Below are 14,866 nucleotides of genomic sequence, written 5' to 3' on the forward strand. Positions count from 1 at the left end.
GGCAGGCACCTTCTGTCGGTTTGTTCTGAAGTCTTACTACCGAAGGATTTTAAACCTCAGATCAAGCAGAAGTTTAATTGAGCACAGCAAGTATTTTGCCCAGCAGCCCTTTCTGTTTGCACTGAGTTTTAGAGCACACACATACCCACAGGGTAAATTCAACTTAAGCAAAGTGTGACATGTTGCCTCCTTTGTATCTGTGTGCAGTTGGTAATAAGAAGGGAAGGGGGTTCTGTAGGAGCCCTTGATGAGACTTCTGACCTTGCAGGATAGAAACGCTACTGTCCCCAGTTTTTTTGGTGGCGCCATTCCAACTCCAAGGAAACAATACGCTCCATCCATTAAAAAGCTGTTCTTAAAATTCCTTCAGCACTGACATTTTGTTAGAGTATTATGATGATAAGTTGTAACATGACATTCTGTAATAAGTAAGATTACCTTGCTAGGTCTAGATGCCTTATTAAAGTCAGCAATAAATATCCAGTTGAATTCATCATGTGGACAGGCAATTTAAAAAAAAAAAAAAAATTAAAAAGAAATCAGGTGGCCTATAGTGAGCTGCCCCTTTAAGCACTTTTCATCCTCTCATCTAACTCCAAAATGACTGAGAATGGGGAATAGCTGCCATTCAAAGAGCAAAGTGGAAGCAAATGCTGTTGGGTAAGTTTCTCAGTAGCTTGTGTCCCTCCTGCCCAAGGAAGGAGAGGTGAAGCGTATTTGCCTGTCACCTGAGGTGCTGATGGCTGGGTTCTGCACATCCAGCCACCCCTGTTCTCTCCCCTCCCTGCACCTCAGGGTTCAATGAGCAGCTTTGGGCACATGGACTTGGAACATTTGAGTGGAAGGATATGTGGATTAGGAAGGTTTTTTCTCTGAGCACTGATCTTGACCCCAAGTCCATTCCAAAAATATTAATGTGCAGAGGCCCTCTGGGAGAAGTGTTGCAGATGGGTCACGGCCACAGGGAAATCTGGGCCCCCAGGAATTACTACTAGGAATGCATCCTCTCTGAATTTGGCAGAGCTCCAAGGCAATTAACAGCAGCCTAAATGCCCCCTTGAGGACTTCCATTACAGAGAGAGGGTCGTAGCCTGGATTATCAGGACACGTTACAAATCATTTGCAAAGAGGAATACAACTCTTCCTACCTTCTCTTCCCTTAAACAGCATCATGCTCCCCAATCCCCAGAGCTGTTTACCGCTTCCTATATCTCAGAGCTGTAATATCGACAACCAAAATGGTGAGGTGTGGCTATTTCTTAAAATACATTCAATAATCTGAAATCTTTGCTCCCATTAAATTCCTGCCCTGATACAATTTAAACTATCTGCTCATCGTGCCTCACTGGGAAATGCCTTGCTTGGTTGAAGATGTTCAATCTTTTCCTTAACCTTCACCAGTTTGCCTCAGCACAGGCTGTTGAAAATAATGAACTCTTGTGAGAGGTGGGAGGAGGGCAGGAGGGAGGGGAAAGGTCAGAGAATAAAAAAGGTTAGCAGCTAATTTGGATAAACTGCATTTATAGTCAGAGGGAAAGGTCTTCAGGGCATTTTAATCACATGCTACTCCTATGTCTTTACCACAAAAGGTGGGGAGCAAAGGAGAGAGGGTGTTGTGTGTGCTGCTGCCTAGGGTCTGTAATTTTTCACCCTGGTTTCTTCCCTAAATAACAACCATAACATTTTAATGAGGAAACAGAGCAGGCAACAATGACATGCCAAGATAACAAGCTTCCTTGTGACCGAACTGGAGCAAACTCAGCATTCTGCGTTTGACTAAATCCCGAGACCAACCTGGCGAGAGTACGTCCCTCTCCTCTTTACCTGGTGTCAGTGCTTGGGCTTGCTTCATTTCCCATGCCAAGGACAAAGGGGTTTGTGTTAAACCTTCCCTTTGAAATTGCCTTAGTATCAAAGCTTGAAAAGTGCCCATCTGTATCTACGTGTGATCCAGAATATACTGAGAAAAATTTGACTTCCTATGACAAGACATGAGAGGTCCTGTCCTCATTTGCTGCTTTTGCATTAGTACAAATCCATTTACTTCATAAGGGATTTTTACCCTGGTTCACAGTCAAATAATGAGTCACTTGCGATAAAATTATCCTGCTCCCTTGTCTAACAAATCTTCACAAATAGGTAAATAGAAAAGTAAATGCCCAGTGGTGCACACAGAAAAAGTGCAGACACACTTAAATCCCTTTGACATTAACAGAAGTAAGTACAAAAGGCTCCAGCTCAGTAAGAACACTTTCTCCCTGCTTGGAGCACCCTACCTTGTTCTGACAATTGCATCATGTCCTTGGCCGTGTCCTTTTACTGTTAAGTTTTGAATGTGCCTGTTGGAAGAGCTCATTCTCAGGTGTTGTTCAAGAAGGACTCTGTAGCATTAAGCATTAAGCAATTTTGACCCAAGAGACCACAGCACACAGGTCATAAAAATGAACTCCAAGGTGAGATCTCAAGTGAGCTGTGCCCTCAACATGGACACAGATTGAACTGAAACCTGCAGTGGGGCTGCTTAGAGTCTGTTCTGCAAAGCTCTTTCCCCAGCTGTTCAAGATTTAAGGGACCTCTGTGCAGCATGTACATACTGCAAGACCCTTGCACTTAGCAGCTCACAAGAAATCTCTGCAATGGAATGAGAGAGAGGCAGGGAAGTTTGTTAACCATTCAAATAATGTAACTTTAATTAATGGCTTTTAGAAAATCACTCAGTGTGGTTGCCCCCTCTCTAAATTTAGCGTGATCAGCTTGGCATTTTGGTTTAATGTACTGAATGTATTTTGTGTGCATGTCTTTATATATGGAAATATATGTAGATTTATGGCTACACATGAACTATGTGATATCAGCTATGGATTTCAGGACCCTTTCACAGCCAGAGCACTGGCACGAGAGTCAGTGCATCTTTTTTCCTGTTTATAGCTCTGCTCCAGGCTTCCTAGGTCACCTTGAGCAGGTTGCTCAGTCCCTGTGCTTCACTTGCTTTTCCTTCTCTGTGGAGATGGAGGCACTGCCTACCACTGTGACAGGGTGTAGAACTACCTGAAATTGCACTGGCTGTAGGTTTCTGAAACAAAGGTGGGGCATCTAAAACTAATTTACAGCAATAGCTTTATGCCTTCAGGGGAAGAAGCAGCTTTTAGTCTGTCTTACATTCAGGTGTTACCTGAGAATGAAATATGCACATTAACACCAGTTTCATAGTGTGCTTATGCCCTTGACATTTTTTCACATCTATTTCAGTGCACTGCTCTTCACACACCCCGAAGTTTCCCACTGAATTTCAGGTGATGCACCTGATTTGATTTTTGTGCATTTGCAAATATGAAAACTTAGCTCAGATGTGTCTTGTTTCATCACGTGACCCTTAACATTTAGGATTGTTTCTTTGATTTTACCTACACTCGCTGCACAAAGGAAACCAGATTATCTGTTTAAGAACCAGTGCACCACTGAGGTAAACACCAGCAATGAATTTACATTGCCAGCAGAAGCATCACCATCTCTGTGGCCCTTGATGCTCCTGCCTTCCTGATACCTCCTAGACAGCAGCCTGGCATGGCATGTTTCACTGTATCAGCAGCCACCTGCCTTCTCCTTTGTACAAACTTGCACATCACTTGGATTAGCAAAAACCTGAGAGCCAGCTAATGTCAGGAGCTGACAGAAACTGTGAAGTAGAGTCAGTCATTTTTGGAAGTCCTCTTCCAGCTTAGAAAGCTTGTAGGAATTCCCGCTTCCCTTGTAGCCATTTAGAAACACAGAGTTTAATTCACAGGATTTCGTGTTTTGTTGGTGTTGTCATACTCCATGCAGTAAGACATTTTTTGTTTGATTTCTTTTTTAATTCCATTCCAACCTGAAGCAACATCTAGGCTATGTCCAAAGATGATAAAAGCTGAAAAGTGTACAGATAAGAAGCAGATGATGCAAGTAAAGATGGAGTCTCAGCCTTATCTTTGAAATTTTGGGGTGTAGTCATAATATTATTTCAGCATAGGGATTCCCTATTCCCATAGTCAGAGGTTAGATTTTCAGTAACTGAAAGCAAATCTGTGCTGTTTTATCTGAGTAATATTGTATCAGTGCTAACAAACCTGCAGCTCCTATAGGGTACAAGGGCTGCTAGAAAAACCTGCAGAGATCACGTTTAAGATGAGTTGTGGGACAGAGAGAAGCCTCACTCATAGCCTAACTGTGATTATACTCCAAGTGTGGTATAGCACTTAGCTTTTCTTGGTTTTGTTTGCAGTGTGTATTTGGCTTGCAGATGGCATAGGTGTAGGTATCAGAACTCCAGGCTGAAGAACCAATTATAGTTAGAATTTCATTCTGTTAGAATGAAAAATAACATTTTTAAATCTAGCTGTGCTTTGATCTACTTTATTGTGCCCTCTGGCTTTTCTGACACAGTACTCTAGTGCAGAGATATGTTTATCTTGTTGTTTAAAAAAAAGACAAAAAAAGCTATGCCTGTTGTTTATACATTTTGTTTTTCTTAAAAAGAAGTCCCCAAAACATGTAGCCTGAGTTCAGAAGGGAATGTTTTTTGTTAACCTCATCATGTACATGCTTTTTGGCTGACCTGAACATGGCTGGCCTGAGCATGGGTATACGAATTAGGGCTTGTCCTGGGAAGCTTTTGAGTGAAATAGGAGGAATGCTGTGTGGCAGCCACATGCAGAGCAGCTCGCCCCAGGAAACATCATGCTTCCCGTAGAAGAAGATGGGTGTGAAAAACTGTTTAGTTTTAAGATCTTTGCGATATTCCGAAGTTTCAAAGTTGTTTTTCAAACCAGCAATGAGTTTTCCCCATATTAAGTGTCATCATTTATCCCAAAATGGCTCTGGAGACAACACATGAACTGCTGAGCTGTGACTTGACTGATGCCAGCTGTCCTAGGCAAGGGCACCATATAACAGAGTGTAGAGTTGTGCTCCTCTCCTAGAGTTGTTACACTCTCTTTCCCTGATTTCTCTGGTTTTGGTATGTGCAAAATGGCTGGGCTGAAGCCAGGAAGGATAGAATTTCCATCCTCATTCCCATTCTCCTGATCATCTCACAGGCAGGAGATTAGTGCAGCTCTGTAGGCTCTCCACTTGAGATGTTTGGACCTGGTTTGTGGGTGCATGCTCAGGGCTGTTGTAAGGAGAGCAGTCCCACTGTCACCTCCCATCACAAGAGAAGAGAAAGACAACCATCTATGCCAAGAACAAACACACAGGCTCAAAGCCAGACACAGGATGGGCCAGTGGAGCTTTGTTGCATGGGGACCCAGATGCTGGAGAAAGGTGGGATTTTTCACCCTCCACTTAGGATCCTGGCTGGTTTGAATCTTAATTTTTCCTGGAAGACAAAATGCTGGGAACTGAGAGACGTAAGCTGGGAGGAAGGTGGATTCAGTAGCATAAATAATGTTGCAGAATAGAGTCTCAAACATTTTATGAAGTGTTTAGACCTTTATCTCTTCACAAGGGTGAAGAATTGCAAAACACAGCTATTTCTAGGGAGTAGGAAGAGCATGATACACTGTGTAGGTCATTGTTACCAGGTTATTATTTCTCCTGATATATCCTGGTCACAAATGTTTCAGTCTAACAGTGAAACTTATTCAGCTAAGCTGCAGCCACATCCACACATCTTTGTAGCACCTTCTTCAGAAACAGTTGTGTAATTGCTTTTGACATTAAGCAGCACGCTGTGCACCCCAGGAGAATTGATCCCTGAAAGCTAACTCCTGTCCCTGCCCATATAACTGGCTGTGCAATACGTGGACTATGAGTATACTACTCTTTCTCATTTGAGAGGAGTTTAGACTGTGACTACCTATTCTGCTGTGGAATTTGAAAGAAATGCTTTGGAACAATGAAGATGCTTTCCTGAAATAATAGAATCCACCCTTGACTTTTTTTTTTTTTTTTTTAACTTTAGCTTATAGCATGCAACATGAACTGTTAAAAGTCAAATATGCTGTGACACAAAATAGAGCTGTCAGTAGATACAGTGAAAAGTTCAGTGAGCACTAGTCATCCTGCCTGCCTCTTCTGGAGGTAAAGACAAGTCTGCAGAATATCAGAATCGTAAAATAAGTCGTTTGTCACCGTTTGCACATAACTCAGGGCAGGAGCCACTCCGTGCCTTGCCCTGACTCTTACTAGGCAGCACAGGAGCACAGACACAGAGCAGCAGAAGGCTGGGGAGTGAACAGCCTGTGCAGGTAGTTTTAAAGTTGTGTTGTGGTCTTTGTCTGTTCCTGGGATGTCAATGCAGTCGGAGACTTTCTTGCATCACATCTCATTTCTGCTAGGGGTGATCAACCTCAGCCAGGGACTGGGGTCTCTAGCCACAGCTGCTTCCCAAAGAACATCTTGCTCTGGCAGCAAAATGACAAGAGGGCATCTCTCTGGTAGCAATTTTGTGAAAGGCTGATAAAACAAAAGCACTGGGAATGTCTGAATCCTCTTACTACAGTAACGATGGTCGTAGTAAAATAAATCCCCAAGCAGCACTCTGCAGGGAAAAAGAGAAGTCCTGATGCCTTTTCCCACTCCTTCCTCAAACCTGCAGCTGAGTCAAAGGCCCACAGTAGAAGAGCTACGTGAGAGGAAGATCCTCATCCGCTTCAGTGACTACGTGGAAGTGGCAGATGCGCAGGACTACGACCGGAGGGCAGACAAACCCTGGACACGACTCACAGCCGCTGACAAAGTAAGTGGAGAAACTTCGGAAGAGCCATGACCTGAATAGTCAGAGCAAGTCGCAGCAAGCGGCATCTCTCGGGTCCCACAGGTCCCATGGCTGTCAAGGAATAAACCTCCACCCGGCTTCCCTTCCCAACACAGCTGTGTTTTTTTGCCATTCACAAGGTTGGTTTGTTTGAATCATGAATCTTTGGCAAGAAGGTTTCTATATGCGTGGAAACCAGGAGAGGGAAGGAATCCCAAGCCCTTTGAGAAAGGTCCTAATGAGAACCGCGGTATTTTTTATGTTGGTTTTGGTCTTAACGCTTCCAGCTGAGAGCCTCTGCAAGACCTAGCGGAGCGGTGTGACATAAGCATGAAATACCACTATTAAATGTAACCTGGTAAAAAGTTTAGTATTAAGGCAAAGTACTTTGACATCACTTTTTTTATAATCCATGTGCAAATTCAATAGCTAGAGCAAAGGGTTAATTTCTCCAAATGAATATTTTCTCATCAAAGCATCATCAGATGAAGAGAGTTTGTCATTCTAATATTAATGCCCCTCATGGCATAGGGAAGCAGATAGATTGTTTTTGGGGTTGGGTCCTGTGGGCAGTATTTTGATTTCTACCATTCAGATGATCTGCTCTTCCCCACCACTATGTCCACTGTTGGAAAAAATAGCCAGACAAATTGAAATAAACTCTAAAATGCCTGACAAAGCCACACCATCCTATAAAAGATTATTTTCTTCCAGAGCTTTGATTCCATAGCTGTCTTCATTGGTCAGCACAGGCTGGATTTATTGCAAAAACAGATTTTAGCAATGGGCTTTTCTGTTTGTCAGTAAATCTTGCTCTGTGTGCTGGGTGGAGGGAATTGCCTTCAGTCAGAGTTCATCTTTATCAAGTCTAATTCTTAGGGGAAAGAAAAGGGCACTTTTGCATCTCTCCAATAGATGAGGGATGGAGGGGGAAACAGATCTCAGACCCTGTGGGAATCAGCAGCCCCTGTGGCCTCCTTCACAGTCACTTCAGTAGCAGACTGGTCTGCTGAATGTAGGCCCATGAAAAGCAGTATAGCCATCACTCTGTCCTGATGGATGGAGGCAGAGCCTGACAGGCACTTCTAAGGGAAATAAAAACCCAAAGCTGTGCAGAAAGAGCACAAGGGGCCTTTTCTGTAGAAAAGCACTTGCAAAATCTATCACTTAGGGCTTGTCAAGGCAAAGGTAATTGGTGACTGGGTCAGTGGCTGTTGCAAAAGCCCTGTTATGGGCTCATGCTACTCATACTAGTTTAGATTTCCTTCACTGAGAAAAATTCCTGGCAGACGCTTGTAGTCACTGATGCTGATGTTTTCGGCATCCCACAAAAAGGCAGTGGCACATACCTTGCACCCATGGGAGCGTTTGGCCACAGCAACCACCTTGTGTGTCGCCTCCACGTGCTCACGGTGAAACCCATTTATGAGCTACAAATATCACAGGGCTGTCAGAGGTCTTGACTTTGGGCTTGGGACTCGAGCTAGTTCTGCTGAGTGCCACCTCTTCCATGCAGCTGACTTCCTTCAAATCACCCCCTCTTGTTTTTTTATTCTTCAGTATTTCTCTTCCTACCAGTGCCCCTGGTTTTCTTTTCTCTCATGGACAAGCCACAGAGGGTGAATACCACAGCACCATGGCTGTTTTTCTGCTGGATTAATGTGTTGAACTGGTTTAATAAACTGTAAAGCTGGGTCAGAAGGGAGGAAGAGGGCAGAGGAGCACAGCCTGAGGCAGTGTAGAGGGCTGGAAATGAGGCATTCCCTCTTTTCTTCCCGAGTAAGATCAGTCACTTTAGGTGACTTCACCCAAGGAAATGTTTCTCTCTGTTACTTTTCATATTTTAAAGTCTTTATGTTGGTCTTTCTCTCTCTGATAATGTTATCTATCTCCTTCACTTTTAATATACTGTTTTGAGAACAAAATGAACTTATTGTAATCTCTCTCATTTATACATTTATGAGTTTATTTGTCCTTTGCAGGCAGCCATTCGAAAAGAGCTTAATGAATTTAAAAGCTCTGAAATGGAAGTCCATGAATTAAGTAGGCATCTAACAAGGTAAGCTGAGATTAATTTTATAAGACTGTAAATGAATACTGTTGTTTTCAAAAAAAAAAACAAAACAACAACAAGCAACTGTTTCTCCAACACCGACTGAACATACCATGAGGTCTAGACAACATTTAGAATTCAAGACTGTAACAGAAACACACAGATGAATACATGCTGCCCCATTACATGTTGTTATGCTGGCACGGGCCGTCTGTTTAATAACATGTCACCTCCTTTTATTTGTGAAATCATCATGTTCTAGCTGTGTATCCGTTCTTCTGAGATCAAAAGTAAGCAGTGTTGGTGTCTGAAGCAGGACAAGGGACTCTGGTAAAGCACACAGCAAAGTATGAATGAGCACAGACTAAACTCTGCTGAGTGTAGAGCTGTTCCACACCACGCACGTCCCTCCCACAGATCTCTCAGTCTTGTCCGTGTCCAGCCATAGGCAATGCAGTGGGGAAATAGCAAGATCCACCTTATAAGAGAGGCAGTGTTTGTTACACTATTTGTTACACGTTATAAGTTATAAAGGTAGAGACTGAATGAATTATCCATGAGCCCAAACCAACCATGTTTACTCTCTGACAGGCTAGGACCAAGGTCAGGGCACATGCCCTCACACAGCCTGTGCTAAGTCTGCTCTGGCTTTGGTGCCAAGATGAGCCAAACTCCTGGCATTTCAGCTTCAGTCAGGCCTTTTCAAATCAACATTTTAGACTTTAAAGACAAGTGCTAGGTACTGAAGACAAGTGACAGTGAGATCTGGTGCAGAACTGGATCTGCCCTTGTATTAATGCATTCATCAGCTTGGTGCTCATGAAAAATGCAGGCAATACTTTTAGGAAAAATACAGAAAAGCTTAAGGCAAAATTAATTTTGTATTAGGGGATTTTTAGGTGTATGAATTAATAATTATATTAAAATTCACCACATGTATTATGCATTTATTCCCTAGCAGAAACTATTTCCCTTCTCCTTCCTAGCATGTGCTAGACTAGTTGCACTGAGGTTTGTAATAATGGAATGCTGCTAGAGACAAGCCAGCTGCTTCTGAGCCATGAGGTCTGGAAGAAGCTTTAGGGTGTACAATTGGCCTAGATCCACTGACCTCAATGACTGAGCCATTGAGAGACATTTGGCTCACTCCTCCAGGGGAGAGGTGACAAATGTAGAAAGGATGAGACTGTTTTGAAGGGGGTATTGCTACAAGGAGTCGAGCACTATTGAGAGCTCCATTGAATTCCAATGCCTTTAGCATCCCACAACATACAGACTTGGTTTAGTTTTCCAGAGGTATCTCCAGCTGCCTGGTTTTCACAGGCTTCTGGGCAATATTTTCCTTGTCTTCCAGTATTGGGCTGAGCAGTGACCCTTTAAGGTGACTCAGTTTATATCTAAAAGCCACTAACCAGCTCAGACTAAGTAAGTCGGGGCCAGGCATACACACAGTAATAACTAATATAACAGAAATCAGAATAAGGGTTTGCCTGAAATTCAGTAGGACTTATAGGTCAGACAAGTGGCTTTGGGAAATAGGCACTTGAAGGAAGCATGCTTAAACAAAAGAAAGTCATTTTCTTAAACAAACTTAGATAAATCACCATTATAAAGTCATTAGCAAGGTAATGAGCTATTCATATCATTAAGCAGTTGCATGAGCTGAGCATAGAATGTGAGTGTCACTTTACTAGTGGGACACATTAATTAATTCATAATAGAGTGAAAATCAAAGCTTAAAAAAATATATATCTGCAGATCTGACAAACCCAGGCCTTCTGACATGGGGTGTCCTTACCAAAAGGGTGGCCATTTTATCTCCATTTTTCTCTTTAGCCTCCAGCATTTAAGAATAATTAAACTGGATGTAAATCTTTCTGGCTGAAGAGCACGAGATTTGTCTGAACCAGGCAATTTTTGTGGAATGGTCTGAAAGAGAACTGGCTGATCTGCAGTCACCCACTCAGGGATCCCATAGGATGGACCCAAAGAGTATGAATGTCTTTGGTAGATTTTGGTGCAAACAGCTTATGCCTATGAACTGTGAGTCTGGCTAGGACCAAGGAAGTGTGAGTGTCTGTTCTGGGTCCTCAATGCCAGCATGGCTGATGTCAGTGCTGCAAAAATCGAACTGCCTAATGGTGTCACTGTAGCAATTAGTTTTCCTATATTTTTTATGTTCAATAAACATGTGAGATTATTATTTCACTGTTTCTCTTTTTTTTTTTTTTTTTTCCCTTGGGTTTCAGGTTTCATAGACCGTAGCAGATCAATTCTACCTGACTACTATGCCATCTTCAAAACATAACTAAAAGGAACCATAAGTGCTGGTATTATTCACTTCCCTGTTACGTACAATGTAAATCTTCTGAACTGCCTTTTTAAAAAAAAAAAAAAAAAAAAGAAAAAAGAGTAGAAAAAGAAGTATAAAAAAAAGGAAAATTGTATTTACATGTGATGAGTACTGCGGCATCATCAGACCTGCTGGTTCAAGCTTCAGTAACAGAAAATGCCCCTGGTGGGAATCGTGCCAAGACTTGGCATCTCTGTATAGGACTTTCCCGGCATGTGGATTTGCCATACATGTTCAGGCCCAGCTGGTGGTGCAACCACTTTGTCTTCAGGCACCCCTCATCCTGACAAGCCTCTGTCATCAACTCCAGAGAGCCCTGAGATGGTGTTCAGGGAATCACTTGGCCTGGGTGAAGTCTCCAAAAGATGAGCACCTGTGGCATTAAAGCACTTACACCAAACACTCCTTTCAGGCTGCGAGCACCTTATGAGGATGGTGAAGGAGCGAAACTACTCTATGGGCCAGCTCATCTGTGAGTATCATCTGACTAGAAAGGCATTTCTTTCCCTGGAGAAGTTTATGTCCAGTCAGAAGACATTGTTTGGCTTCCAAGCAGAAAAAGGTATCACCTCTAAAGAACAGGACTCCCTGCTGAAGGCTGCTTCAGTCTTAGCAACTGTTTGTTTTTCATCTCTTTCAAGTATAATTTCCTAAACCCAGTTGTGAACCCATGGGCAGTTCAGTGACAAGAATGTCGAGGACAAGCAAGCAAAAACCCATCTCTTCATGGTCACTGCATGGCATTCGCTCCTCTTGTGGTTTGTCTTTACACCCATGCCTTGTGACTGAGTGAGAGCCGATGTGCACTCAGGCAGCAAGAAAGGCTGGGATTCCCCACCGGCTCTGCAGAGGGACACGTGACAGGAGGAACTGGGGGTTCGATGAGGGATATCTATCCTGTCTGTATCAGGTGTTTCAAGAACTGATCCTAAACTCATTCTGAGCAAAGCATGACAGATTGTGTTATCTGGCCTAACAAAAGGAGTCTGGTGTATTCCTATGGATGGTGGGACTTGTTACCAGTACCCACAGCTGAGGCGTAAGGACAGCAATTCAGAGGTGTTCTGAATTTATTGGTTTTAATTTTGGTTTTAATTTATTTTTATTATAGGGGTTTAACACATAAACTGACCAAGAAAAGCTCAGAGAGCTGGTCACTCTGGGCCTGGTTTACTTGCCAACTTAAGCGTGTGCTCTACAGTAAGTAGGCATGCACACGGCCTCACTGCATTCAAGGATATGTCTGACAGGCTTAATTGAAGCTGAACACGTTAAAGTGCTTTTCTGAACTTAGGCCATCACCTTCCAGAATCAAGTCCTTAACTAGTATAATGCCAGCAAGCTGGGGTAAACATTGTCAGGATTCCTTTCCAGCTCTTACATGAAACTATTATGCCATTGTTTTGGGACAGTGGCCCAAAGCACTGTAGCAACATTACTGTAAGAAGTTCCAGATTATTACTTCAGGACACCTTTTTTCTTCCATAATAGCAATTTGCTTTGACAGTTTGAACAGAAAGGCCAAAGTTTTTTACTACAGTATTGTTAGTTCTATTATTTTACTAATTTTTTCTTTCTCACTGTCTTCCACATATCTGTCCTCTCTTCTGTGCTCCCTGTCCACCTCCCCAGTGCCATGCTAACATTGCCCTTCACGGATCACAGGCTGAGAAGCCTCTTGCACATGAGCACTTAATGGCCAATGCAACACAGTGCCAACACTCCTGCCTCTTCTCAGGCCTTGTCTCATTCTTCTGGTTGCAGGAGTACAGCAATAGGACCTGTGTAGCCCGTGGAGTGGTTCTGGAATCCAGGCTGCCCAAACAACCCTGGCAGCAAGACTCATGCGCTCCATCTACGCTTAGTGGTGGTACTCAGTGCCTAGTGGTGGTACTCAATGCCTCACAGATTTGCTCTCCATCTGAGACAAGCGAAAGCTTTTCATTTTCATCCATGGCCATCCTTGCAATGCTATGGATTATTAGCTATTAAATAAGAATTGGCTGTTGTAGGATAGAAGATCAAAGGAAAGTAAAAAGCCAGCTGGTTTCTGGTGCCTCGTTTTTGAGGCGTCATGCCTCAGACACTTCCCAGGTTGGGTGATGGTTTCTGAAGAAATACACAGTGATCCCTATATCACCAGCTCACAGTTGCTTGAGATACAAGTGCATCAGTGGTGAGAGCCTTCAACGTGCAGTGTTATTAGCTCAGGGCAGCAAAGGCAGAGCACTTAACGTACTAGCCAGGAATACACTGCTTTGGGGTAATTTTCATGAAAACCTCGGGTTCATGTTTTTAAGTTCATTCACATACACATGCACACAAGACTGCATCACAGCTTTAAAAAAGGGAAGAAAAGCCTCTGTGCTTTTGACTACACATACACTGTATTAGGAAAGGGCTCTGCAGCACTGCTGTTCTGAAGAGTGACAAGTCCTTATGTTCCCAGTATAGATCTCACACCTGGCCTGGCATCATTAGCTTAGAAGTTCACTGTGAAAGGGAAAGGACACCATTTAAGGAACAGTGGTGACAGAAATCACAGGACTCAGTAGGCTAGTGGGAGGGAAGTTGTCACACTCAGCCTTGCCCCATGATTTGTGCTGTCCCCAGGGCAGCCTCATGCAGTCACGCTTTTTTTTTTTTTATATTCTTTTATCTTATTTCTTTTCTTTTTTTTTTAATAATTATGTTAGCTCCTGGCTGAGCAGACACCAGGACACAAGCGGAAGAACTGCCATATTCTCCCCAGTTGCAAATAGAGCTCATTACTGAAAAGGGGGAAGGGGAGGAGAAAGAAGCCATACAAAGTGTTTGGCACTGCCATAAGCGCCACAGAACAGACACTTCATCTGCTTTTAGCTTCACTGGGTCTGGGTAGTTTGCAAAGTTAACCTTTCTCAAGACATCCTTCAAAAGCCTTTCAGGGCCTGACCGTGGCAGCGCATCCTCAGTTTGCACACCCACCTCTGGCATCAGTGGGAAGTTGCACATGGACGGGGGAACTGCTGGTCCCTGTTTTTTAAATCTGCTTTTTTGAGCACTCGTCTTCTCATCTGTGAAAGCCGTCTCTATCATGGTAAAGTAGCTTTGATTCTGTGGGGGGTAAAGAAAAAAAAAATCACAACAAACAGTCATAGTTTCTCTCCTTTCGACCTGGATTATGTGTAGGATGTAAAGATGATGGCATTCCTGCTAAGACTCTGTTAACACCAGTCATACTCATTCATATTAGAAGGAGATTAACAGTGATAATAAAGAAATTACATCAGGTTTAGAGAATGGAAAAATCAACACAGAACAAAAATGACTATTCCTGTCATCCATCTCCAAGGCTTATAATGGAGATAATAATCTAGACCCAAGGAAGAAAAATGTTTTGGTTATAATCCACTGAATCATGGATTCGTAGAATGTGCGACTGCTGTGACATCTGTTCTACGTTCTATGGAAGGATGAAGTAGAAATGGGGAGTATGGGGGCCTGGGGAGGCAAAAAAGTCTTGATTGTTTGGGTGTGATGGTGAGGAAGCCAAATAATTGGAATTACCAGGAACCTGGCGACATAATTCTGACTCAAAGGGAAGGTGGATGTTGTGGCTTTTGCCCACCCTACAACTCACTGTTGTAGTTTGAGGCTGCAGGTTTGCTGGGATGAGGATCAGGCCAACTTCTGTGTCTAGGCAATTCCTAGTGAGCACTCTGGGCATTATCAGAAGAGAAGAAAG

At 43.1% G+C, this 14,866-nt stretch overlaps 1 protein-coding gene across 7 annotated transcripts in view; it reads left to right on the forward strand.

Moving 5' to 3' along the window:
• Positions 1 to 14,320, forward strand: part of PHACTR1 (phosphatase and actin regulator 1) — a 302,097-nt gene extending 287,777 nt beyond the window's left edge. For all 7 annotated transcript variants that reach the window (XM_050310010.1, XM_050309928.1, XM_050310224.1 and 4 more), the window contains 3 exons: positions 6,575 to 6,715; positions 8,716 to 8,792; positions 11,036 to 14,320. In XM_050310010.1, the coding sequence (XP_050165967.1) occupies positions 6,575 to 6,715; positions 8,716 to 8,792; positions 11,036 to 11,051 (234 nt within the window). In that variant the 3' untranslated portion in view covers positions 11,052 to 14,320. The remainder of the gene's footprint in view (positions 1 to 6,574; positions 6,716 to 8,715; positions 8,793 to 11,035) is intronic.
• Positions 14,321 to 14,866: the final 546 nt, after the last annotated feature.

This window comes from Myiozetetes cayanensis, unplaced genomic scaffold, assembly GCF_022539395.1.
Source record: "Myiozetetes cayanensis isolate MyiCay16 unplaced genomic scaffold, myiCay2020 scf1, whole genome shotgun sequence".
NCBI lineage: Eukaryota > Metazoa > Chordata > Aves > Passeriformes > Tyrannidae > Myiozetetes > Myiozetetes cayanensis.